We start from the raw sequence: 24,832 nt of genomic DNA, 5'->3' as shown, positions 1-24,832 counted from the left end.
AATTGAAATTAAGTAATTTATCTGAATTTAACTCTGTTTTCTCGGTCAATGATATAAATTTCATTATTTGGCATTCTGAGAAATCCAACACTTCTGCAAATTGCACTAACATTAATTACTTCAAAAGCACCAAGATCTCGGAACTTCAATGGACCATGCCCAGATGGTTGAGGATTTCGAACCCATTGCACATATGCCAACATGGACCATTGTTCATCATATTGGTGAGAAAAAAAGTATTGTACCTCTCCGAAAAATTCTTTCTCTTCTAAAATTATTGGTGCATTTGGGCGATGGGCATTTCGATCCACTAAAAGTTGTGCAGAAAAGCAATAATTTGTGCGTGCAACATCTCCTTTACGATTTGATAGCTTTGAATTAATTATTAGTCCATTTTTTGTTCGAAGCTTTCCATACTTCTGAACAGATTGTGTAATGGATTTGAGTTGATTTTCATTTAATGCTGTTATATAATAAGCTTTGAGGCGTTGCATTTCAACTCTATCCATACAATATTTGCGTGATGGTGATTGCAACTCTTCTTCAGCACTATCTGTAGTAAAAACCCGATTTTCAGAATAATTTATTGATTTTTCCAACCCTTTCCCAAAAATCTTATGATATATTTCGGATTTATATTGAAGGTGTGAAAACTGAGTCCATATTGTAATCTGATTCTGAAGGTTTGTATAGGGATGCTGTTTAGATCGCACAAGAGGTAATAACATCCCACATAACCTCTCCATTGGATATTGCCAAGTTGCCCATGCAGGACCAGTATTACGAATTGAAGTGGCAATATGCAACAAGTAGTGATAAGAAATGAGTGCTGCTGGGAGTCGTGCAGGATCATTTTGAAGATATTCCCTTTCATAATGTGTGACAAATTCAAGAAATAATTTTTCAATTACTGCCAATTCTGTCATAGTGATATTTTGTTTAAGACAGAGTTTTACAGCATGCACAAATTTTGCCCATCCATTTAAGTACCTTTCTGAAAGATAATTCTGCAAAAGTGGAAGTGAGTATAAATTTACCCAGTTTGACCAGTCTTCTGCTTTAAATGCAGCTGAATGTCGTTGAATATCAATAGGTGGGCGTCCAAAATCAAGTGGCATATTTTTCCTATTTATATTCATGATATTTCCAATTTCTGTCCAAACTTTATTAGAAAGTACATAATCTGTATTATTATTGTGATCCTCCTTAAAAAAAGTACCAGACCAATGCCAAAGCATTGATGGTGCAATATTTTCAAATAAACCATGCATAATGTCAACAGGAAATGAAGTTGGAAATTTAATTGATTTAAGCTCAAACAAAATGCTTTGATCGTACACGCCCCTTTCCTGTACTTTTCTTTTATGTGATGATCCATTTGCATATTTTATAACATTAATATCATCAATATAACTTTCATGTGTTCTTAAAGGAAGATTTTTAGGATCATATTGGTTTTCTGACGTACCAGCAGGAGGTTTAAGTGGAAAGTATACATGACGATTTTCCTGACAATATGTCCCACAAATTGAACAAAACCGGCATGCTTTGTATGAATTATGTCCAGTTGTGCACATAACCTTAGCTAATGCTGGAATGTCACCAGACCAACTCAAAATATGTGCATGGAGAATAAAAGTCCTTTCTGTCAAACTATCAAAACATTGAACACCTTCCTGTAATTGTTTCAATTCATCAACAAGGGGTCTCAAAAAAGAATTGAAGTTTTTTGGTGTTTTGGGTCCTGGAATAAGTGCAGAAATTATTAGATTTTCATGTTGAACACGTATATTAGGTGGTAGATTTGCATTTATTAAAAGAATGACCCAACAATCATCTCTTTTCTGACGGAAAATTTGGTATCCATCAGTAGATGCCATTAATGCAATATCTCGATAATCTGAAAACAATCCAGAAGAAACTAGTGCTTTATAGTGAACCCCATCAAAGACATCACCTATTTGGTCACCAAAAGAGTATTCATTTGATGATGTGTAATTATGTCGGTATTGAAGTATCTTTGAACGATCTTTATCTTTATATTGTATCTGAAGTGAATCTTTAAGTGACCAATAAGCAGCACATTTTCGTGCAACCTTATTAAATTTGTAACGAGATTCCTTACAGTATGGACAGGTATCTTTGTTAATGAGTTCACCTGTAAATGCTATACATGAATTGATGCAGCAATCCACAATAATTGGTTTTATTGGAATAATATTTCCAAGAAGTTTTTGAAGTTTAAAAAGAGATATTCCAGGAATTTCCAAAGATTTAAGAATTTTTTCAAATGCAACTTCTGAAATATTATGTTCTACTTTAAGATGAAAAAGCCATAATCCTTTATTTAAATCATCTGATATTTCTCCATTATCATCAATTAATAATTCATCCCTCTCTTCATTATATTCATCCTCTTCATCTTCTAATAATGGATCAGTTTCATCATATTCACCTTCTTCATCTTCTAATAATAATGATTCATTTTCACTATATTCATCCTCTTCATCATCTAATAGTGGATGATTTTCAGCAAATTCATTCTCTTCACTACCTGATATTTCACTTTTATCTTCATTGGGTATTTCATCAGATATGATATAGCTTTGCACTTCATCATGGCTCTGATTTTCATCTTGATTTATATTCGTTAATAACAAAGTATTTGCAGATGATGATTGCAAGGAATTGGATAGTGGAGTTATAGTATTAGCAGCAAACGAGGTAACTAGATGTCTTTGTGATACAGGTGTATTTTCTAGAGTAGGCCAAGTATTCCTTTGATTTTTCATATGTCTTGCACGAGTAGATCGGCTGAATGTTCTTCCCTGGCCACCTGATTTTTGCAAACACCAAATACATGTGCATAGAACTCTATCTGTCATTTTAAAAGTAAAAAAATATTTTTTTTTTATTTTATAAATAATATAGCATTCAAAAATAATTTTATGAAATTTTAAAGTACAATTTATTAATTAATATTTTTATTATGCTATTTTTTGCAATATTAATTATAATATATAAAAACAAATTAAATCTAATTTGAAAAATAGTTACAACATATAAAATGAACTTACAATTGTTAAACTTTAATTATAACGCGTAAAATAAACTTACAATATTAAACTTTAGTTATAACGCGTAAAATAAACTTACAATATTAAATTTTAGTTATAACGCGTAAAATAAGCTTATTAAACTTTACTTAAAAAGGTTAAAACACGTAAAAATAAACTTACAATCCCTAATAAATATACTTTAATCTTTTACTTAATGCTTTAATACTTCTTAACTTTATTTTTCATTTTAATTTTTCTAAATCACTTCTATAATTTAAAATGTCATATAATACTAATCTTCCAGTTGATATTTCCACTCTTACTTCCGAAGAACGTCGCCATATTTTTATTGCATTACTTAATACTGATCCATCTTTACCTAATGCACTAAATTCTGAACAACGTCGTTGCCTATATTCTGTACTAATTGCTATTGATTCTTCTTTACTTCCAGATGCACGTAGTGCTGTACACGGGATAATGAATGAACAGGTTTCTTTTATACCATCATTATATTTTAAAAAATATTAATAAACTTTAAGTAAAATGTCGTATTACAGTTTCCAATAGGTTCAACAATGAATCCAATTATGCTTAAAACGTATGAGGATTATAAGGAAGAACACAAAAGAAATAAGAAAGAATTTCAGTGGCATGAATTCTTAAAACTTGATAAGAATCAATATCTGAATTTTAGGGCAAGTAATAAAAGTGTGACTTTACTAACTACTTTGATTTTAATAAAGTTTGAATATATTATAGAATGATCTACGTAATCGTGCTGCTTCCCGTTTTACACGTGGTGAAGCCCTATCTCGTCAACCAAAGGGAAGTGTAGGAGAAGTTATTAATGATGTAAGAGCCAGCTTGAATTTTATGATTTCAAAATGCACAGATACTAACATTAATTTACATAGTTTAAGGTAGCCAATCCAACATTTCCAATTTCGGAAACTGATTTCATTCTTCATGATTGGCTTACCTCATATTGTAATAGTATGGGTAAGTATTTTTTAATAGCTTTTTGATTATTACTTGTATAAATTATAAATTTTTGTTAATATTACATATAGTTGACCAAATAAAAAAGAAAAAAATTGTAGAAGCAAAGAATAAAGGGCTTCCATTACCACCAAAGAAAAAGAATATTCAGCCTCCTTCTAGATTAAAGCGTAGAACAGATAATATTACTGTAAATGAAGTCATTGATGATCCTGAGAATACTTCAGGTATTTAAGCTGTAATTTTATGATTAAAATATGACAACAATTTTATTACTAACTATTTATTTCAGAAGCGAATGCTTCAACTATTACTTCAGAAACAAATGCTTCAACAATTTCAAATATACCAGTTATAACTAAAGATATAGTACCTGATGATGATACGTCTCAAAGTATGATTTGGACGAATATTACTCTTTAATTTTTACAGTGTATTTATTTTATTTTCAATTTTCTATAGATACAAGGAGTAGAAAAAGAAAGCAGAAAACAACAGAAATTACTCCAGAAACTCCTTTACGAAAGAGCAAGAGAAACAGGAAGGTTAATTAATAATTAATTTATTCAGGAAAAATTCAATATTTTATCCTATATTTATCCATTTTACTAATAAAGTGAGAATTCAGCATTTTATCCGATATTCTTCCATTTTATAAATAAATTTTATTAAGTGAAAATTCAGCATTTTATCCGATACTCTTCCATTTTATAAATAATTTTATTAAGTGAAAATTCAGCATTTTATCCGATATTCTTCCATTTTATAAATAAATTTTATTCAGTAAAAATTCAGCATTTTATCCGATATTCTTCCATTAATTTATTCAGTGATAATTCAACATCTTATCTGATAATTTTCCATTTTATTAATAAAATTTATTCAGTTTAAATTCATTGTTTTATCCGATATTTCTCCATTTTATTAATAAAATTTATTCAGTTTAAATTCATTGTTTTATCCGATATTTCTCCATTTTATTAATAAAATTTATTCAGTTTAAATTCATTGTTTTATCCAATATTTCTCCATTTTATTAATAAAATTTATTCAGTTTAAATTCATTGTTTTATCTGATATTTCTCCATTTTATTAATAAAATTTATCCAGTAAATTATCCATTTTTTATAATTATAAATTCCGTGAATATGCTACATTTATGGAGAAAACATGGAATCATGTGATTATTAATAAAAACGGAATAATTACGGATTCAAAACACGGAATTAATTTTTTACAGGGTATTGTCAAATCGAGATTGATTTATATATTAAACCTGTATCTTAATTTTTAGATAGTAGTAAAAAATTATCTAAATTATTTAAAAAATTGCAGATAAATTCAAATGGTAAGTAAATTACTAACAAATAAAATTCATTTTATATCAATTTCATTTATTAAACGTGACTTTTATTTAAATTTAGATGATGAAAAAGAAATCACCCAACAAATAGAAAGACAAAATATTAATACCGACAGTAGGTGAAAATTTTACATAATAACAAATAATTCTTTTACTATATTAATTATGTTTATTTTCTTATAGATGATTACGAAATATATAATAATCCAAATTTTCATTCAAAAGAACAAGATGAACTGGAAATTCCTGATGGTAAGTTCTTAAATAAATAAGATTTCTTTTTTAAAGCAAACTAATTAATTTACTAATTTATTCTTTAGATGGATTTTAAATTGAATTTTTATAAAATTATCATTAACAAATATTATATTATATTCCAAATTGTTATTCATTTATTTATACTTTATTTTGAATTATTTAAACACTAAGACTAGAGTAGTAAAAAAAAATGTTTTACAAGATTCTTAGTTTGTAATTTAAATAAATTATATAATAAAGTTATTCATATTTTTTAAATATATAAATTATCAATAAAAAATTTATAATAACAATTTATCTTTGTCGTCATCTATTCTTATTTATCTATTATATGATATTTTTATCTCAACAATACTTAACGGCTTATATATAAAAAAAATGGCCGATCAAAAACATTTCACTCATGGGTTTCTCTCAATTGAAGATAATAATTTTTGTTTTTGTTTGATATTTACGTTCAAAGCATTTTTTTAAGTTTTCTTTTATTTCGTATTTTAAGATTTTATAAATTGAATCAAATACGGATATTTATTATGAAAGTACACTCATAATTATCTAATACTGCCAATACTGATTCCTGACTTTTATAATTCATTTTACTCACCGATAAACTATTTAATACGACAAAACATATTACGCAGCTGATTAAGAAATTACGTTTATAGTTCAGCGCTTTTATCTAATCATTTTTATCATCTTTGTACAATACTTAAAGCAAAGTTATTTATAGATCACATTTGTAAACAAATTCAAAAATTTTACATTAAGATGAAAATATAGATTTTTTGATGAACAACGACAATAATATTTAAATATGATATTACCAATTGGATAAATGATAGAAAAGAAGATCCAAAGAATAATATGAAATATGTAGAGTATGCAGGTACAAAATCAATGTTCAGAGGATTAGAGGATTTGGTGCTGAAGTTGAAAGATTTGATAATTATGTCAAAAAATAAAGTAGAAAATTACAAGTTCTTGAATCAACTGAAATTGGATTAAGAATAAGAATTTCCACAAGTTTTCAATAAGGTCAAGATATCAAAGTGGCTTCGAATAAAGTACTCTAACTGTGTACCCTCCAACATATATATTTCTCTCTCTTGTCAAAAGGGAATGACATTAAGGTACAATAGTATCGTATACGGCATATATTATTAATATTAAGGTTGTACAGGTTTCAGTAGATTTTGCGTATATAGCTCGTTCATGATATTTATTACTTCTTGTATACCAAAACTGCTTAGTTTTTGGTAAAAAAGTCCAATAAATAGGAATGTATTTAAAAGTAATTTTTAAAACTCTTAATGAAACTTTTGGTATGATATTTTCGCAAAAATTATAATTTGTTTGGTTTTACTGCGGATTTTTAACAAAATTAAGAATTTGTGGAAAGAGTTTCGCAGTAACCTTATCAAAGATCATAGATAGTGCATACTTAATTGATGTATTTCTCCGTAGGAATTAGTTGCAATGATGTTCTTTCTGTTTATTGCATTATTTCAGTAAAAAATCCTACATTCAATGATTCAATGATATTAAACATGTATACAATCATGAAGTTTTACATACTATTTTGCTATCATAACTCATGACATATACATATATTTCATCTTTACCTTAAATCATTGCATAATAAAAAATGGTAAAATTGACGGAAAATTTTACCTATGATTTTTAATTTTAAACCATATTTGATATTTGATATTACACTGGAAAAAAAAATTAAAAAATTATCTAAAATAGTAACAAATAAAAAATCAAAATAAGGTCATACAAACTTATTTTTTTTGGTTTTCATATCCTGGTCGGATTTTTTATAAAAGTTAAAAAAAAAAAAATTTCATTTGAATTTTACATATAAAATTTTTTTGAAAAGAAAAATTAAAGTCGGATTGCTGGGTTATTTTCAAAATTGTTATTGTTATGAGATCCGAAAAATTAAGTTTGCATGACCTAATTTATTAAAAAAAAAAAATTTTTTTTTTTTTTTTGGCAATTTAGTTCTCTTACTATATCTCACAATTGTTCCTCAATATTTGTAAATCTAATATTCTGATTAAATTTTTTTTTTTTTATAAACGTATTTAAATCATTTTATTAGCAATCGTAACGCATTACATTGACTAGTAAATACATAAAAATACATTGAAGCTAGTTATTTCTAACTACACCTCTCCATATAAAAACTTTAGAACTCAATCTAAAGTAGAGACTAACGTAACCAGCGTGCTATTCACGTAAAACTTCCATACTAGTCCAGTCCAAATGATTATCGTATGAGCAGAAATGAGTAATATGAACAGTACTAATAAATAATAAATAAAAAAAAAAACTATAACAACTACTTAGATTACAAAAAGGAAAAGCAAGATCGCTAAAAAACCTATTTTGAAACATATCAAGATTATTATCTAACTAAAGACAGATTAATCCCCTCTGTACTATATCCCAGTAAACCAGAATAAAACCTTCCTTCGGCGAAATCTGCGGTCTTTAGATAGTTTCTCGCATGCAGGACTTTTCTCCAAAGAAATTTATTTCGACGTACCGTATCCCAGACACGTGACTTGGTATGATTGGCCTCCCCAATGTTGATCGGCATCTCCATAAACTTCAATTTTGATTGGTACCTTCTGCTTGAAAAATCTTGCCTAAAACGTATAGGCCACACCTTGTACCACACTTTACGAGGACTATTCTGATTAAATTTCGAAATTTAGAGATCCCTTTCTTAATTTGAACATATATGATGTCGTGAAATTTCGATATAATCAGTGTACAGCGTTGGGTATGCAATATCAACGTACAAACAGCCGGAGTTACTTCTAAACTCTGTTAGGTTATAGGTACACCTCTACTGTATGATTCCCAATTGGAGACTTAACATAGTTTTTCTGATCAACAAATTGGGATCCTAATCAATAAAGTTATTGTCCCCTAAATTCTGAGTACGCCACCTGTGACAGTTTACTCAAGTGATAAATAAAAGGACCGATCTAGAACCTTCCTAATATGGTTTATTCACTTGAGTACGCTTCACACCGGTTATGTTACACGCTGCTAACTATCACCGTACTCCGACCGGACTCCACTCACCGCTAATTCTCTGTCTCATGTCTTACATGCTTCAAATATATGATTATCATACATGTGGTTGTGGTAAACAGAATCTGATTACACCATTACATATAAAAATGAATTAATGTTTTCACAAACAATTCACAAGAATTAAACTTTTCATTTTCTAATTCTTGACCATGTCAGTAGGCATTTACAATATTTTGGATATAACTGGCGCCTTGCTCGACGCAATCTTAAAAGTATAATTAATTTCTTTTTCAAACACATAAGTCATTATCATTCAAACTATCAGAACTATGTATTGTTGCTGGGCAATTGACCATATAGTGCTGTTAGTTTTGAAAGATAATCTTTGACCGTAGTTATTTTAAAAATTATGGAATCAAATGAATGAGATTATCTTTGTATTAATATTTTTTTTTTCTCTTGTATATGTGCAGGAATTAAAATCTGGCAGAAAAGTCGCTATCACTATCAAAAATTGTTCTTCACAAACTCTTGAAAACCCCAAAATATTTATAAAGTCTGGAACATGTAGAAAAGGATTTCCTCCTAATCCAATCCCAACGGGTAAAGGTGTGGTCTGGGCTGCCAATAAGACCTCTTATTCGACTTGGGGAACGTCAGGAGTTATTGTGTACCATATCAAAACCGAAAAATGGAATAGGTCTTTAGCCTTTATGTGGAAAATTCCATTCTCCTACGTCAATCATGCAAATTGGTGGAAAATTAAGCTTTATGAAGGTTTGGTAGAAGTTAATAAAGGTAATAACTAGTTTTTTGATTATATAAACTTATTATCGTTATTAATATTTATTATCGTTGTATTATTATTGAATACTAGAATTTTATGAACGGATGCGCTATGAAGACAAACCTCATAAAGGAGATGGCAACCCTTTTAACGGTGATCTAGGCGGTGGTTGGAGTTACGTGGGAACAATGGGAGGTGCAGGCAAATGTACTATCGATATTACTATTACTGATGGTAATAATGAGCCGTGCTTTTAACACATCTAAGTATACAAATTAAATATTTTTATGGACGCAATGTATTATTTTTAATGGACGAAATGTATTTTGTTTTTATTAAGGGTTCTCTTAAATAAAATAACAACATTATGTTAATTTTGTATTTTTCAATATCCTACATACTGAAAATAATATATCAATTTGTCCAAAATTTTAAAATTTAAAGAATATTTGAATTTAAAGTAAGAAAGCATTTATTCAGTGATTTGCAAACTTATCTATTTTGGTACTAGTGTTAGAAGCGTTAGAAGCATCTTTTAAAATATAAAAGCTCCAAATACAAAATTATAGATATACAATATTACATGAGTTAAATCCAAGAAGGTTGTTAATTGTATTTTATCTCTAATATCATTTCAATTTTACTGTAAGGATTGTATTCTAAATAAACAAATAGAAACTGATGACTGTGATTTTTACGACCAATTTGACTTTCAATTTGTCCAGTACTTTTCAATATTTTTTTATTATTGACTTGGTGACATAGTAATAGAAAATGTAACACAAGTAACAGTGTAGACGAAAAAAAAAATGGTAATATCATTTCCAATAAAAACTTTTTAATTATGTCATTCTTAACATTTTAAAAGTACTTTTCAAAGTCTAACTTTCCAAAGTCTGTATCAGAATAACATATAGTTCTTAAAGTTCATATCGATATTCTTATAAATTGGAGCATTGTTTAATGTGAAATCCCGATTTGCATTTTGTGGATTTTCCAATTTTGCAATTTTGGGGTATTCCGAAATGACGCGATTTCTAATTCAACTTTTCTCTTTGGCACTTATTGTTAAGCCAACCTTGATGCCTTTTATTAATAGAAAAATGCGAATAAAATAACGTAATTTTAAATGATCTGGTAAAATTCCCATTCCGATGCGTGGTAGGAATAAAGTATAAAAGAGCCTTTTTTTCCAACTGTGAAAAGACCTTTAGCTGTTATTATCTAAAAAAATCTGACATTGACCCACCAGTAAACACACTTAAAAAACTTTACTGCGTATCTAATAATGTCCAGTTTAACATCATTCAGCTCTTCGGGAAGCATGCCAATTTTGGCCTTAGCCGCTGTCATTCATTAGTGCATCGATATTCATAGGGATCGCTACCATGTGGCAATTTCTCAAGCAAAAAATCTCCAATGAGATCTCTGCATGTGTCACTAAAATCGCTGTAAAAATCAATTTACGTGATGTAGTCTACGCCACAGAGGCACAGAAAATCTTATCAATATTTAACAACATAACAGCTAGACTTAATACCATATGGGTTAGGGCTCGGCAAATTCCTCCCTTAAAATCCTTCTTCTTCATCGCTTTTTATACTTAGGTGGCATCTTTATTATTTTGTAAAATGATTGATATATTGAGAAACAAAGTTTCACACTCAATTCAGGCTCGTATTTTTTAACGAGTCCAATATTTATTGTATACAATAAGTGTTTATTTATTAGCATAATATGACAACTGAAGCAATGATAAAATATAGTTATAGCATTCTTTATATTTAAGGTACTTGGGTCAGAAAGAATAATTTTCTTCACAACTAGAATATCGGAAATATAATTTTGTGCTGTTGTCTATAATCTGATCAGATATTATTCCTTCTTTCCTTATTACATGTAATAGAGATTTAAGGTTATTTTTTAATAGAATTTCTTTTAACTTTTTCTGCGTTTTGAGGACCTGCATCAACAGCTGTCGTTGTATAACATGAATGGCGTCTAGACGTTGCATCTCTTAATACAGTAGTTCAATTATTCATGTGTTGAGATATTCAACATGAGCCTGTTTACGAAGAAGATCATGAATTCAGAGGTGGGTTAAAAAATATTATTGCAATTGTGAAAATTAATTTACCCTGAATGATAACAAATCTTTAATAATGTCCTAATGTCCTCTAATAAATATAATTGAGCCAGAGTGTTTGGTATCGCAAATGAAAAATCCTATCGTCAAAGATATGCTCCATCATAATAATTCATAGTATAAAAAGCGAAATCCTTCCCTTACTAAGAAAAAAAAAGTTTAGGAAGTATATAGTATATAGTTTGATAATCACAAACATGCAAAGAAATGTTACTTACTATCTACTAGGATTCCAAATGTTTCGAGAAATTACTAAGAGCTTTTTTTCGTCAACTACTCCTTTTTTGCGTAGATTTTTCTAAATGAAAAAATGACAAGCGCATTGCTATTCAAAAAATTACGCATCATGAGTTCTCAAGTATTTAATATATAGAAATGCTTTGAATTCTAACCTTTTAATATCTTTTGTAGGTCACCAATTATGATCTTCAACTATAGTGTTACCTACTACTTCAAGAAAACCGACCTGTAAGTTATTTCCATTTTAGATAATGAAATTTTATTGGTTTTTTACGGTCAGTGTTTTCTATTTCGCTACTATAGAAATATATCATATTTAGCCATTTCATATATATAAAAAATAAAAATGGTACATGAAACTTACGTCAATATTCGGATAACATTATTTGTGTCAAAGAAAATGTCATCACATGACAAATTCACTAACCAAATTCGATATTAGCTTTCGCTGGTTGATTTATCGTTTAGAACATACTTCAAGAGTTGGAAGCATATCAAACTACAAATATAAAAGATTAACAAAACTATAATAACAAACAGTAGTAAACAGCAGAAACTTACAATTTTTGGTACACGTTGTCAACCCATTTTGACAACCAATATTTCCAGAATTTGTACTTCGTTTGGTATTTAGGAGCAAAAAAGACCAAATCAATATCTATGTAAACACCATCTGGCATTTTTTATAGATTCATTATACTCCTTTAGAATTTGTTCAATTTTATCTAGCGGAGGAAAGATTTGCGCGCTAATTTCTATATCTTTCTAAAGTCATAATGCAATATCTTGTTAACAACTGCTATTATATAACAAATATCAAGTGAGATATTCTCTTACGAAAGAAATTTTCGAAATTTCTCTATTGATAATCACTAAATTTACTCCGCAAAATATCATTTTTGTGACGTTCGGAAAGGAATATAACACTGCATCATGCAATTCTTATACCAATCTCAGAAAGCTTCTTAGCTGTAACACTGTTTGCAACAGATAGTAGCTCCATGTAATCGTCTGATATACTTTCAACAGTATCACCTATATTACGATCTTTTTTTTCACTTTGAGTTCTGAAAAAGGTCAAAAACCAATTTCACAAAGTACATTGAGGGCTTTGTAAGGTAGCGCTGGGAAAATTACACAGATAGAAATTTTATTTATAAACTTACCTTTCTGGTCTGATGTTTCCTGTGACCACTTACGTTTTGTATCCAAGATACTCCCATTGTTAATATTCTCAATCTTGTGAAAATCCCATAAAAATTAACTAAACGTACAGCTTTTTCACAAGTAGTACGGTTCTTCTCCCAATTTTGGCAACGAACATGATCCGGTCGAAAACCCAACAGTGAAAATTTAAAATTTGAAAATTAATATTTTTTAACATTCACAACTAACTGTTGATGATTTCCTTGACTTCTTCCATCAGGTTGAGTTTAAATCTTGAACGTCAGACAAAGTTAAAATTCATCTGCGCCCTGTGGGGTCAGTATTGGGTCAAGTTAAAATCTTGAACGTCAGGCAAAGTCACCAAGATAACCATTATACCACACAAAAATGTAACCCCTGATAAAATTTTTTGAAGTATCTAGAATATTTCGTCATTCATCACCCATCATCATCATCATATATCAACCGATTTTTGCCGATTTGATTTAATATAAATACAATATGAATCAATCAAACGGTTCATCAGTACAAACTGAAATCTTCCCATCTGAAAATATAAGATCGTATACAAGATATACAAAAAGGTTTTTATTTGACATTTTACTGAAAAGTTGATTTTTTGATCCTTGTTTTTAACCCACGATTTTCACGTTTGCAGATATACTGACATCATGTTAGGCTGTTTCGTTGTAGGTAAAGATAAGGTTTTTATCATCGAAACTGATAGAATCAAAACCATTTCACAACTCAGGAATAGCATCAAAGTCTACAAGAAGAACGTGTTTAAAACTTTTGATGCCAACCAAATTACATTATGGAAAGTCGATATTCCTGTAATGAAGAAGCTAAAAATTAATACAGATACTAATATTGCTCAAAATTTTGGAGCTGTGAAGTTAAAAGAAGATTTTGATACTATTGAAGAGTATTTTGGCACAAACCCCACTGCAAAACACATCCACGTCATTGTCTACCTCCTACTGCCTGACACCACTGGTAAGTGTCTCCCAATGGTTTACCTCTTGAACAAGAAATTCACAGATCTTTTATTAACTTATATCTGATTTCTTTTTTGTTTTAAACTCAGTATCCAAATCAAAGTAGGATGACCAGATGAATATCAAACTTCTAACCGTAAACCAGTTAAGGTTGCTGGAGAAACTAGGGGTTTTGGCAAGTTGGCAAAATGCTGAAATAGTGAAATTTTGCTGAAACTATATAAAAGTCTTATTAAAAAGTTGGCGAAACTCGGGAGAAAAGCAAAACTTGATGAAACCTATTATAAATGCCAAAACTGCCAAAACCTTGCCAAAATTATAATAAAACTATAGTAAAATCTTGGAGAAACTAATCGTAAAATTTTGGAGAGGTTTAGATAAGCAACCTTAAAACCAGTTGATCGTCTGATCAAAAATTTTTAGATTGATCATTTGATCTTTATAAAGTGCAAATTATCCTTAAATTGCCAGACCATATCAACACAGATATATACTCATCAGAACCATATTCCAAGTACATGAGAGTTGAAGGGAACGAAATTGTTCTGGGTGAACATATAATGTTAAATTTACATAATGAGCTAATACTTGATAATGGTGAACCCATGGCAGACAATATCACAATGAATTCTGTAGAAAATAATGAGCTAATACTTGATAATGATGAACCCATGACAAACAATATCACAATGGATTCTGTCGAAAGATAATGGAATTGGGAAGCCCAAACCACTGGTGAAATTTCTTCATCTCCATAGCACACCAGATGGAATAGTCTATAGAATATCAACACAGGATATACTAATAAAAACTTCATACTTGCAGATGATTGAAGAGATTGAAAATGATCGTGCTATAAGTGAAAAAAAAGATGATAGAAAAAAAGGATGTATTATAATTGGATCACCTGACATTAGCAAAACACATTTTTCGGTATATCTTGCTTTCTATATAACTCATCAGTATTTTCCGGCAGATTTTATCTATCAACAGTTAAACAAAGGCAAATCTCATACTATTCATATTAGTCAAAAAACATGGATGTAATCAAATATCCTCAGGGTTTAGGAGGCGAATTCCCAATAAATAGTTTCTATATTACTGATTCTGTAATCCCTTCTTTATGTACAACAAAATTCACATTTCTAGTCACAGTACCAAAAAATGATCTCTGGCATGAATTTGCTAAACACTGTGTTTGGAAATATTATGCACCGATTTGGATAGATTGGGAGATTTGGAATGTTTGGGAATGGGATAAAAGGGATTATAAGCATAAAATACCTAAAGAGCAAGTTGAGGAATTAATTATTTGATGGGTTGTATACTATGACGAATTTTTAATGAATATGATAATGAACCACAAATTGACGATATAGTTTCTCAGTGTGATGCTTATATGTACCTTAGAAATGATGGAGGAGATTTAAAAGATAATTCTTCTGGGAAAGCTATACATATTTATCCCAGTTCTGATTTTAAAAATAAACAATATGTTATCGCTTTAAAAGAAATACTTAAGGCTTTGTATGATCACTATGCAAAGAACACAAAAGATATAATTATTAATGTAATCAAAAATTTTGCAAAGACTGGTCCATTAGCTGGCAAACTCTTTGAATTGTTAGCTCATGATATCTTGCAAAAAGGTGGAAAATTTAAGGTGCGACGTTTAACTAAAGATATCAATGAAGACTCTGAAAAACTGCCTGTTGAAGAGTTAACACTTAAGGGGTTAACGCACAAACAGTTTCGTAAAATTGATGAAATATCTTCAGAGTGTTATAACATTTCCGATAGTCCTAATTTTAAATCTATTGATTCTATTGCGCCTGATTGTGATGGAACTCATTATTTATATCAGATGACAATTGCAGATAAACATAGTATCAAGGTAAAAAGTCTCAGCGAATTGGAAAGTAAAATAAATGATTATCAACTAATCAATCTATATTTTGTTGTCCCGAATATAAATGATCTGTTTGATGATTTTTGTGAACAGAAGTATGTTACAACAGCAGATACAGAATATATAGGATGGGATTATACAACATCTTGGATTAAGCAAAATTTGACTCAATATGTTCTTAAGATCAATTTGTCAGATTTTTAATTATTGGAAATAAGATTACTTTTAGCTTTAACTATCAGAAGATCATGCAAATAAATACAAGAAAAAATGTAATAAATGAAACTAGATTACAATCAAAATAAAAAATTCCTGGTAGATTTACATACATTTATCGCAAAAATTTAAAATCCAATTTGAGCTAAAATCTTATTAATTTATTTTTTCATTGATTTAGTATGATAAAATAAAATGAGTAGCAAGTCTAAAGGAAACCCATAGAATGAGGGTTTCTTCTGCTACTCCTACACCTAATGCTAATTTTTTCGCTATCTATGCGCATATCTACTGTGCCTCTATTAATGCTAAATTTCAATTATGTTTATCTATATCTGATATCACTCCAACACTACTCCAATTAAAATAAATCATATCCAATACAAGTAAGATTTTGAAATTACAGTCATGTGATTTTTCTTTGAGGTGTATTTTACACTTTAATCTTGTATTGTTTCTTTTCTGTGTACAGCATCATTTCACATTAACTCAAGGAAATTTCTTTGTTTTGTTGAATTCTTTATTACTTGGTTCTCTTTCTGAGCTGTTTTTTGTGTATTTGGAGTTCACGCTAAAATTTTTCTTGGCTTCTTTTAGAAACCTATATCTATATTCTATAAATTTGTATGCTGACTCCATTTTTGTGGTTTTTTGTATGGGTTGTTTTAGTAAAAACTCTTACAAAAGACATTTTTCTTCCGTAAAAACTTTAGACAGAGTGATTATCAGAACAAGTTCCCCTTTCTCTTCTTACTATTATTAACAATAACCATATTAATTATGTAATCAGCATCAGAATCTTTCAACAAAATAGTAAGTTTTGAAACATTTACTTCAAAACTTTTAATAATTTTTTTTTTAATTTTTAGAAGCATTCTAATGCTTCTTATACTTTCTTTTTTTAGGTCTTTCAGTATTCGTCTTCAGAAAGCTAGGAAATGGGTAAGTTTCAAAGCGTTCACTTCAAAACTTTTTAATAATTTTTTTTATTTTTTAGACGTGTTTCTAATGCTTCTTATACTTTCTTTTTTTTGGTTTTTGGTATTCAACTTTGGAAATGAAATGGGTAAGTTTTGAAGCGTGTTCACTTCAAAACTTATTTTTTTTTTAATTTCTTTTAGGAAATGTTTTTAACGCTTCTTTTCTTTTTTTGTGTAGGCTTCTGGTATTTTGATTTCAGGAAAAACATGTGAAAACAAATTGGCAATGTGGTAATTACTTTTGTGTGAGTAGAAGACTTTATAGACATCAAAAGTTGATTTTCAGCTTTTCTAACAAATCATGTAGTGTAAAACAATGCTAATAAATACAAAAATCCAATTCAGGATTAGGACTCCAATTTTGGTTAGTTTCAGTAAATGAGGAAATTCATCTGGCCTGTGAAGAACTCAAGATCCCAAATCTGTGTCAAAATATTTTGGTAAATTACAAAGATATTGGTAAATTTTGGAGCCCTATTCAAAGCCATTTTTTGTTTTTTGTTTGTGGGTGATGTTGAAAGATAATTGTTGATTTACTAATGTGCTAGAAGTCGATTGTTTGTCCATTGTCTGGCTAGAAGGTGTGATCAAAGAACACGTGACCCAGTGTTTCTGTGAGCTGGCACTAGCACTAGAGGATGAGTGGAATGGAGATTCTCATTTGCTTTTTGAGCTAGATAAGCATATATCTTGAATACTGATGAAGATTCTGATTATAACAAAAGAGTCTTTGAAATTAAAAGTTCTGTATACTCTCGGTATAGAAACCAATAACCATCATAAGTAGTAAGAATGCCATATTTAAGTTCGTTTACTCCCATATAATTGTAAATTTGTTGGATCACTGTTCTTGCTTTTTTATTTGCCCAGTAAAATTCAGGAAATATCTGGTCATCTATATTTTCTAAAACATGTTTTCTTTTGACTTTAACACCAAGATCAATAATTCCAACAGATAACAGTTAAAATCTGGTACACCAGATGTATAAATTTGATGCCTTGAAAAGTTATAACCTGGCACCATGAGCCAATTCAATATCATACATATATTGCTGTTGATAGCAACACGAACATTCTCTTTACAGAATACCACTTTATTTTGGTTAAACTGCAGTTTTTCAAATTTCAGTTGTTGGCTGAATTGGAACTGATTAACTCTTTGAAAAAGTCACCCCATAGAAGTACTTTTGTTGGCGGGTCACCATTGACCCTTGTAGTGGCCTTCAATGTAGTACATTTTGGAGAATACATAATGGGTGGTGGAATACATAACAATGCTTCTTCCAGGCTGAGAATTGAAAACAAAAACATGTTATGTAAATATTACAAGGGTAATAATGTAAAAATTGCACATTGTATCTAACACTTACATGGCAACTTTATGATGATATAGACATACTCTTCGGAAAGTATAAAGGGAAAATATTTTGAAATCTTCTTTGTTGCAAGAAGTTCATCTTTATTCTGAAGTGATTTCTTAGCTAATTGTTATGGTTGTCAGGAATTTCCACTTTCCATAACTTTAGGTCCTTTGCCTTGACATTTTCAGAAATATCAATCTTCTCCCTAATTCCTTTTTTGAGATGCCTGACAAGTTGGTTTCTATCAATATCAACAGGAAAAGCGTTTGCAATTGTATTACCTTTGACAAGGCAAACAGGAGAAATAATGGATTGAAAGTGTTTTAATGATGGGTTAAAGTTTTCTTTCTCTTCATTGTCACATTTTTGTTTAACCCTTTCACATTCTTTGATCACCCTCTACCAGAATGTTTGCAAGTCTTTCTTACATTGTGAACATTCTGTCTTTACCTGTTGTGAGAAGGAATTGTTAGTAGTGCATCTTTTTTATTTAGCAGTAAAAATACATAGCCAATTTTCCCTTCAGAACCAGAAGACTTTCACTAACAATAAAGTTAGGATGCCTGAATTGAAAGCTTGGAGTAGATACCAAGTGAACAAACCCAGTAATTCTCCTGAATCAGGTCAAGTGTTTGATGTGATTAGGAGTTACTCTTCTTTGCAAAATAAAAAAAAATGCACCTTTTCTTTTATAGTAATGTAGTTTTTTTAATCTAAAAGGTTTTTTGCTTCATTTAAAAAATTCACACTCCAAGTGTGGTCAAAATCAATCCAGTTAGAAATTACAAACAAGGAAGAAATTAAAGCATTTCAATTGAGTTCAAGAAAACTGCAGTATGACCTGTTGTTAGCTGTCTGTAAATAAAAAACTAGAGCTAGTAAATTGAAATATTGGTTAGAAGCTGAATCCTAACTCCATATCCTAAATCTATACCCTAATCTAATCCTAATCCCATATGACCATATCTCCTAATACAATCTCCTAATACAATCTCCTAATAGAACTTACTAATTGATCATAATCATAAGCAAAAGCATCATTGATATCTACTTTTCTGCATTTATAAAGTACAGACTCACACATTTGCTTGTGAACTTCTTCAACTATTCATGGGGAATAACTGTTCAATAGGCTTTGTTTTAACTGCATGCAAGAGTTTATCTTTTAACCATGATTGGTGAGTTAGATGATTGAGCTTGTGGTATTCAATTCTATATCGTTTTACTACAAATCCCATATTCTCTTATATAGTGTTCAGCAATTTTCCAAGAACTAAAATGTGCACCAATGGACAATTCCCAAAGGTTGACTTAGCAGAGGATATTGTGTTGAGTCAAGACCTTCCAGCTCCATCCTGAGAATAGGCCCGTAAGAATATTTGTGTTACTTTCACCTTCTTTATCAAGTTCTATTTGTTCTATGTATTAAATATTGAGTTAACTTTTGTTTCTTTTATTTTACTAGGTAGAAACAAACATTATATGAACCTTGGTTAACTTCAAAGTTGTCTCTATCTAGCAAATAAACAAGTTCAGCCAGTGTATTTATATTTAACCAAAAAAAACTCCATAAAAGAAAGTTTCAGTATTCCTTTATTAAAAACTTTTTTTTTATCTTGATAATAAGTTGTTTCATACAAAGGTTCCATTTTGAGTCATTTAAATAGCCAGTTGTGTGACAATGAACAAAGGAAGAGTTGTATCATTCTTTTAAAATTGTGGGAATTTTTATTTATAATAAAATAAGCTTTTGTAATACATGTGATGAATGATGTAATAATAGTGTAATAATGAAGCACAATATTACACAAGCTATGATATCACAGGATGGCGATAACGTTGCATATGCAACAAATAAATTATCTCATAAAGAAATTGCCCAATTCTTTATCATAAAATAACTAGCAGCTACTCACTGTTACTTTACACCATATACCAATATATTATTATTAAAAAAAAATCACCAAAAAAATTTTATCATATCTATTGTTATTAAAAAAAAAGAAACTTTTTTACAAATCTCATTAAATATAATCTATTATTGTAAAAAATTTTTATTAATGGGAACTAAAAAGAATCTTACTAAAACATTAATTGTCTATTACCAATCTATCATTAATTAAATAGAAAAAAATCTTGGAAAATATTTTTATACTGATCTATTACTAAAAAGATTTTTTTATATCCATCTATTAACAATATCAATCAATTATTATTAAAAAAAAATCTCAAATAAATTTATTATATCTGTCTATTATACTACCAATAAATTTGTCATTAAAAAGATCTCAGAAAATTTGTTTATACTAATCTATTGAATCTATTGTTATTAGAAAAAGTCCCAGAGAATTTTTTTAGATCCAATATATTATACCAATGCAATTTATTGTTATTAAAAAAATCTCTAATAATTAAAACAAATAAAAATATTAAATAAATTAGCATATTTTTTATTATTTATATATAATTAAAAATAATAACAATTACTCCTTCTTTTAATTAATAGCATTATTTAACATTTTTCTATATGCAATTTTACTATTACTAGTATTTAAACAAAGGATATAAATTCATAATGATGGCATGTAAGCAATTTACTCTAATCTAGTATTTAAAATATCATCAACTATGTCAATAGGATTAAATTCTATATTACTTTATAGTATTAGGTATATTTAGTTCTTTACACAAGCCATTTTCTCCATCCTGAAAGATTGGATTTTGTAAATCTATAAAATCTTAGTAGTAGTATATGGCGATGTGTTAAATTTCGAATTTAAAAAATTTAAAAGCAGTTTTCAAATAAAAAAAAAAAAATTTATATTATTTATATTAATGTTAAGTATATTAAGTTTAAAAGTAGTTACAATTATATAAAGTCTAAAAAATATAAAAGTAATTACATCAAAAGTTCATGTAAAGTCTAAAAGTCTAAAAATTCCATATGGCAAAAGTCATTTATGGCATCATACAACAATGTGACAGGATAGTCGGGATGTTGAAAAAAATGACATAACTACCTAAGGTTCAAAAGTCTGCACCACTACTAAAAAACAATCATTAACTTAATAAGTTAATAATAGTCTATTACCAATCTACTGTTATTAAAAAAGAGTCTCAAGAATTTTTATTATATCTATTTATTGTCTACTGGTATTAAAAAAATTACCAAAACTTTTATCATATCTATTGTTATTAAAATAAAATAAAAATCACAGAAAATTCTATATCTATATATTATACTATACCGATCTATTGTTATTAAAAAAAACCCCAGAAAATTTTTTTTATATCTATCTATTGCTGTATTGTATACACTGATCTATTGTTATTAAAAAATGATTTCAAAACTTTATCAGTAAGTTTCAAAGCAAAAGAGTGCTTTGAGCTTTTTTTAAAAGATTAAATTAATATTTTTTTTGTTGTTTATTTGAATTAATAAATACCACTTTCCTATACTAAACATATGACTGATATGAGTAAAAAAATTTTAATATTTTTTTTTTTACTGTATGATGAGTAAGATTATTAATATTATTGTTCAATCAACCTCTAATCTTTAGCATAAATTTTATTTTCAGCATTAAAACTCACATACACTAGTTAATAAAAAACAATAAATTAGGCGATTTCTATTTGTACACGGGGTGTTCAAACACGGGTTTCCAAAAAAGTAAATTTCCTATGCTGATCATTTAATGTTGGGCAGAATTAAATTTAACGAAAACAGGGAAAAAAAAGAATTTGTTAAATAATCAAAATTGGCATTCAAAATCAACTTTGACGCTTTAAGTAAACTTGCAGAACAGACAAAAATACACATACTGCATGTTCCTTTTAAAATTATATTTATTAAAAAAATTTTTTTACATAACTTTTTAATAAAGTCACGTGATACGTGTATGAACACCCCGTGTAAATTAAGAAATTTTCTATATTAAATCATATTTATAATATTAGAATGATATAAATTATATTTACAGCAATGTAGTTATTTATATATATTAATGAGTGTAGAATGAAATTTGGATTAATTAAGGAATTGTGAAAAAATAATTATCAATAAAAATTGATTAATTTTTAGAAGTATTTTCGAAAAAATTTTAATATTATGAAAATATTACAAATATTTTTATTAATTAATTATAAATTTTATAATTATTCTTATTATTTTATATTATGTTAATTTTAAAACTTATAATCAACTTAGGAAAAATATTTGAACAATTAAATGTATTAGAATCTGTTTATTTCATTTATTATTATTCTTCTTTTGATACTCATTTTATTCAATAAATTATTAATTTAACTAAACCATTTGAATTAAAATTTATTCAACAAAATCTGGTGATTATTTAGAGAATTTTGGATACGGATTTGGTTATAATAGTCTATTATTAAATCAACAATCTCTTCAATTAATTAATAATTTCTTTTTGATTTTCATGAATTTAAAATTCAAACTATTTATCCAGTGTTCAATTTAATTGAAAATCTTAATCATCTTTCTATCAATGATGTCGGTCAATTTTCCTACACGTTATATTGATTTGTAAATATAATTATTTAATATAATATTTTATTTCTTTATTTAATAATAAGAAAAATTGAAAGAAAAAGAAAACCAAAATTTGGGGAAATAAAAAAGGATAAAGAAAGAAATCAGTTCAAAAAAAAGGGAAATTTCTGAAAACTGAAAAAAAGTAAGTACCGAAAAAAATTCTGAAAAAAAGGACAATAATTCGGTCCAAAAAGAGTGAAAAAAAAAATTTCGAAAAACAAATAACAATACAGTCTAAAAAAAAGATAATATAAAAAAAATTGTCTTAAAAGACCAAAATAATAGGATTATTTAATAAAAAAAAAAATTTCAGTTTGGAAAAAAAAATTAAAACGAAAAAAGAATGAGAAAAAACAAATTTTTCGGTTGAAAAAAAAAACAAAAGAAAGGGAGAAAATTTTCTTTCGGTTTGAAAAAAAACGAAAAATTTGAACTGATTAAGGTAAAATTTCATTAAATAAATAGATCACCTTTTTTTTTAAATAAATAGGTAGAGGCATGTCCCGGGTTTTAATTATACGACATGGGATTTCAAGTTACACAATTCAAATTATTTTGCGGAGACTAATCCAAATGTCAGACAAATTTTTTTAGTTATATAGTTTTTTTAGTTATATACAGTAGATTTATCAAAAAATTTTATTAATATTGTTATGTATCTATATAATTAAAAACAATCTCGCTAAAAAAAAAAATTTGTCAATATCAAAAAAAAAATTTTCACTCAAATTTATTAGTCGGAAATAATATCATTGACTAAAAAAAAATCTCACTAAATATCGAAAAAGTCTTGACCCAAACCAAAAAAGAATATTTTTTTTTTTTGTTAGTATTAATCCATTAGAATAAAAAAAATATTAGTTTTAAAGATTTTTCTCGAAATATATTAGACATAAGAATATTACACTTTTAATGTTACACAAGTCAAATTATTTATACGGGGTAATCTAAATAGGACATACATAGTACTTAATAAGTGCTATACCGTACAGTTTATCACTTATTATGTAATAATTATGTGATATGATTCAAAATCTTTATTACTTAGCAATTTTCATTATATTCACTGTAATTACGCTTCTTTTATTAAAATAAATAAAATAAAACAAATAATAATATTTTATTATTATCATTGTGATTAAGAATTTTTTTTACTAACATTACTGATTTACATAAAAATTTTTTTACAATTTTTTGATGCAGATTTTTTATTTCTAATGGATTTTAAAAGGTATTTATTGAATATTTTTATAGAATATGATTAAGATAGTAAGGAACAATAAAAGGAAAGTATCATGAGTGAAAACAAGGTAAAAATTAAAAAAAAAACAAATAAGAGACCGTCAGAAACAAAAAATAAAAGAAAAATGTTAGGAGAGAAAAAATGAAAGAAAGGTCATCAAGAATGAAAATCAACAAAAGGGAAGTGTTAGAAACAAAAAAAATACAATGAAAGAAAAGAACTAGGGAAGCGTCAGAAACAGAAAATAAAGAAAAAAAAAGCATCAGGGACGAAGAAAAATGAAAGGGAGGTGCTAGGAACGAAAAACAAAGGAAGGAAAAGTATCAGGAATGAAGGAAAATGAAAGGAAGGCGCCAGGAATGGAAAACAAAGGAAGGAAAAGCGTCAGGAATAGAAAAAAATGAAATAGATGTTGTAAGTTTACTTAAAAAAAAAAATCTCATGTAGGAAAAATAATATTCGTTAATCTTTTATTTATTTGTTTGTTT

The 24,832-nt window shown here is 28.0% G+C and overlaps 6 protein-coding genes across 6 annotated transcripts; 5 read left to right on the top strand and 1 right to left on the bottom strand.

Moving 5' to 3' along the window:
* Window positions 1-3,338: 3,338 nt before the first annotated feature.
* On the top strand, window positions 3,339-4,615 carry OCT59_016438 (uncharacterized protein; the record flags this gene model as incomplete). The annotated part of the gene is made up of 7 exons (XM_066132475.1): window positions 3,339-3,551; window positions 3,620-3,772; window positions 3,822-3,914; window positions 3,977-4,061; window positions 4,133-4,288; window positions 4,354-4,455; window positions 4,524-4,615. 7 exons carry the CDS (start codon window positions 3,339-3,341, stop codon window positions 4,613-4,615), a joined length of 894 nt encoding a protein of 297 aa, XP_066003454.1.
* Window positions 4,616-8,911: 4,296 nt separating this feature from the next.
* Window positions 8,912-9,918, top strand: OCT59_016437 (uncharacterized protein). The gene is made up of 3 exons (XM_025313330.2): window positions 8,912-9,008; window positions 9,210-9,534; window positions 9,614-9,918. The coding sequence occupies exons 1-3, from the start codon at window positions 8,946-8,948 to the stop codon at window positions 9,778-9,780; spliced, it is 555 nt and encodes a 184-aa protein (XP_025187469.1). The 5' UTR covers window positions 8,912-8,945; the 3' UTR covers window positions 9,781-9,918.
* Window positions 9,919-13,577: 3,659 nt separating this feature from the next.
* Window positions 13,578-14,784, top strand: OCT59_016436 (uncharacterized protein; the record flags this gene model as incomplete). The annotated part of the gene is made up of 3 exons (XM_025324184.2): window positions 13,578-13,660; window positions 13,735-14,072; window positions 14,522-14,784. The coding sequence occupies 3 exons, from the start codon at window positions 13,578-13,580 to the stop codon at window positions 14,782-14,784; spliced, it is 684 nt and encodes a 227-aa protein (XP_025187470.2).
* Window positions 14,785-14,899: 115 nt separating this feature from the next.
* OCT59_016435 (uncharacterized protein) lies at window positions 14,900-15,390 on the top strand (the record flags this gene model as incomplete). Its single annotated transcript, XM_066132474.1, has 2 exons — window positions 14,900-15,007; window positions 15,103-15,390. 2 exons carry the CDS (start codon window positions 14,900-14,902, stop codon window positions 15,388-15,390), a joined length of 396 nt encoding a protein of 131 aa, XP_066003453.1.
* Window positions 15,391-15,473: 83 nt separating this feature from the next.
* Window positions 15,474-16,187, top strand: OCT59_016434 (uncharacterized protein; the record flags this gene model as incomplete). Its single annotated transcript, XM_066132473.1, has 1 exon — window positions 15,474-16,187. The coding sequence occupies one exon, from the start codon at window positions 15,474-15,476 to the stop codon at window positions 16,185-16,187; it is 714 nt and encodes a 237-aa protein (XP_066003452.1).
* A 1,579-nt stretch (window positions 16,188-17,766) lies between these two features.
* OCT59_016433 (uncharacterized protein) lies at window positions 17,767-18,490 on the bottom strand (the record flags this gene model as incomplete). The annotated part of the gene is made up of 3 exons (XM_066132472.1): window positions 17,767-17,888; window positions 17,955-18,104; window positions 18,352-18,490. The coding sequence occupies 3 exons, from the start codon at window positions 18,488-18,490 to the stop codon at window positions 17,767-17,769; spliced, it is 411 nt and encodes a 136-aa protein (XP_066003451.1).
* Window positions 18,491-24,832: the final 6,342 nt, after the last annotated feature.

The sequence above is a fragment of the Rhizophagus irregularis genome, chromosome 24 (assembly GCF_026210795.1).
Source record: "Rhizophagus irregularis chromosome 24, complete sequence".
Taxonomy (NCBI): Eukaryota; Fungi; Glomeromycota; class Glomeromycetes; order Glomerales; family Glomeraceae; genus Rhizophagus; species Rhizophagus irregularis.
The sequence above is the reverse complement of the archived record's forward strand: the minus strand, read 5'-3'. Positions and strand labels throughout refer to the sequence as shown.

Coding starts and splice junctions, on each gene's coding strand:
- OCT59_016437 (XM_025313330.2), top strand. CDS start 8,946: ATGTCAGTAGGCATTTACAATATTTTGGATATAACTGGCGCCTTGCTC. Junction 9,009..9,209: donor TGCTCGACGCAATCTTAAAA/GTATAATTAATT, acceptor GTATATGTGCAG/GAATTAAAATCTGGCAGAAA. Junction 9,535..9,613: donor TTTGGTAGAAGTTAATAAAG/GTAATAACTAGT, acceptor ATTGAATACTAG/AATTTTATGAACGGATGCGC.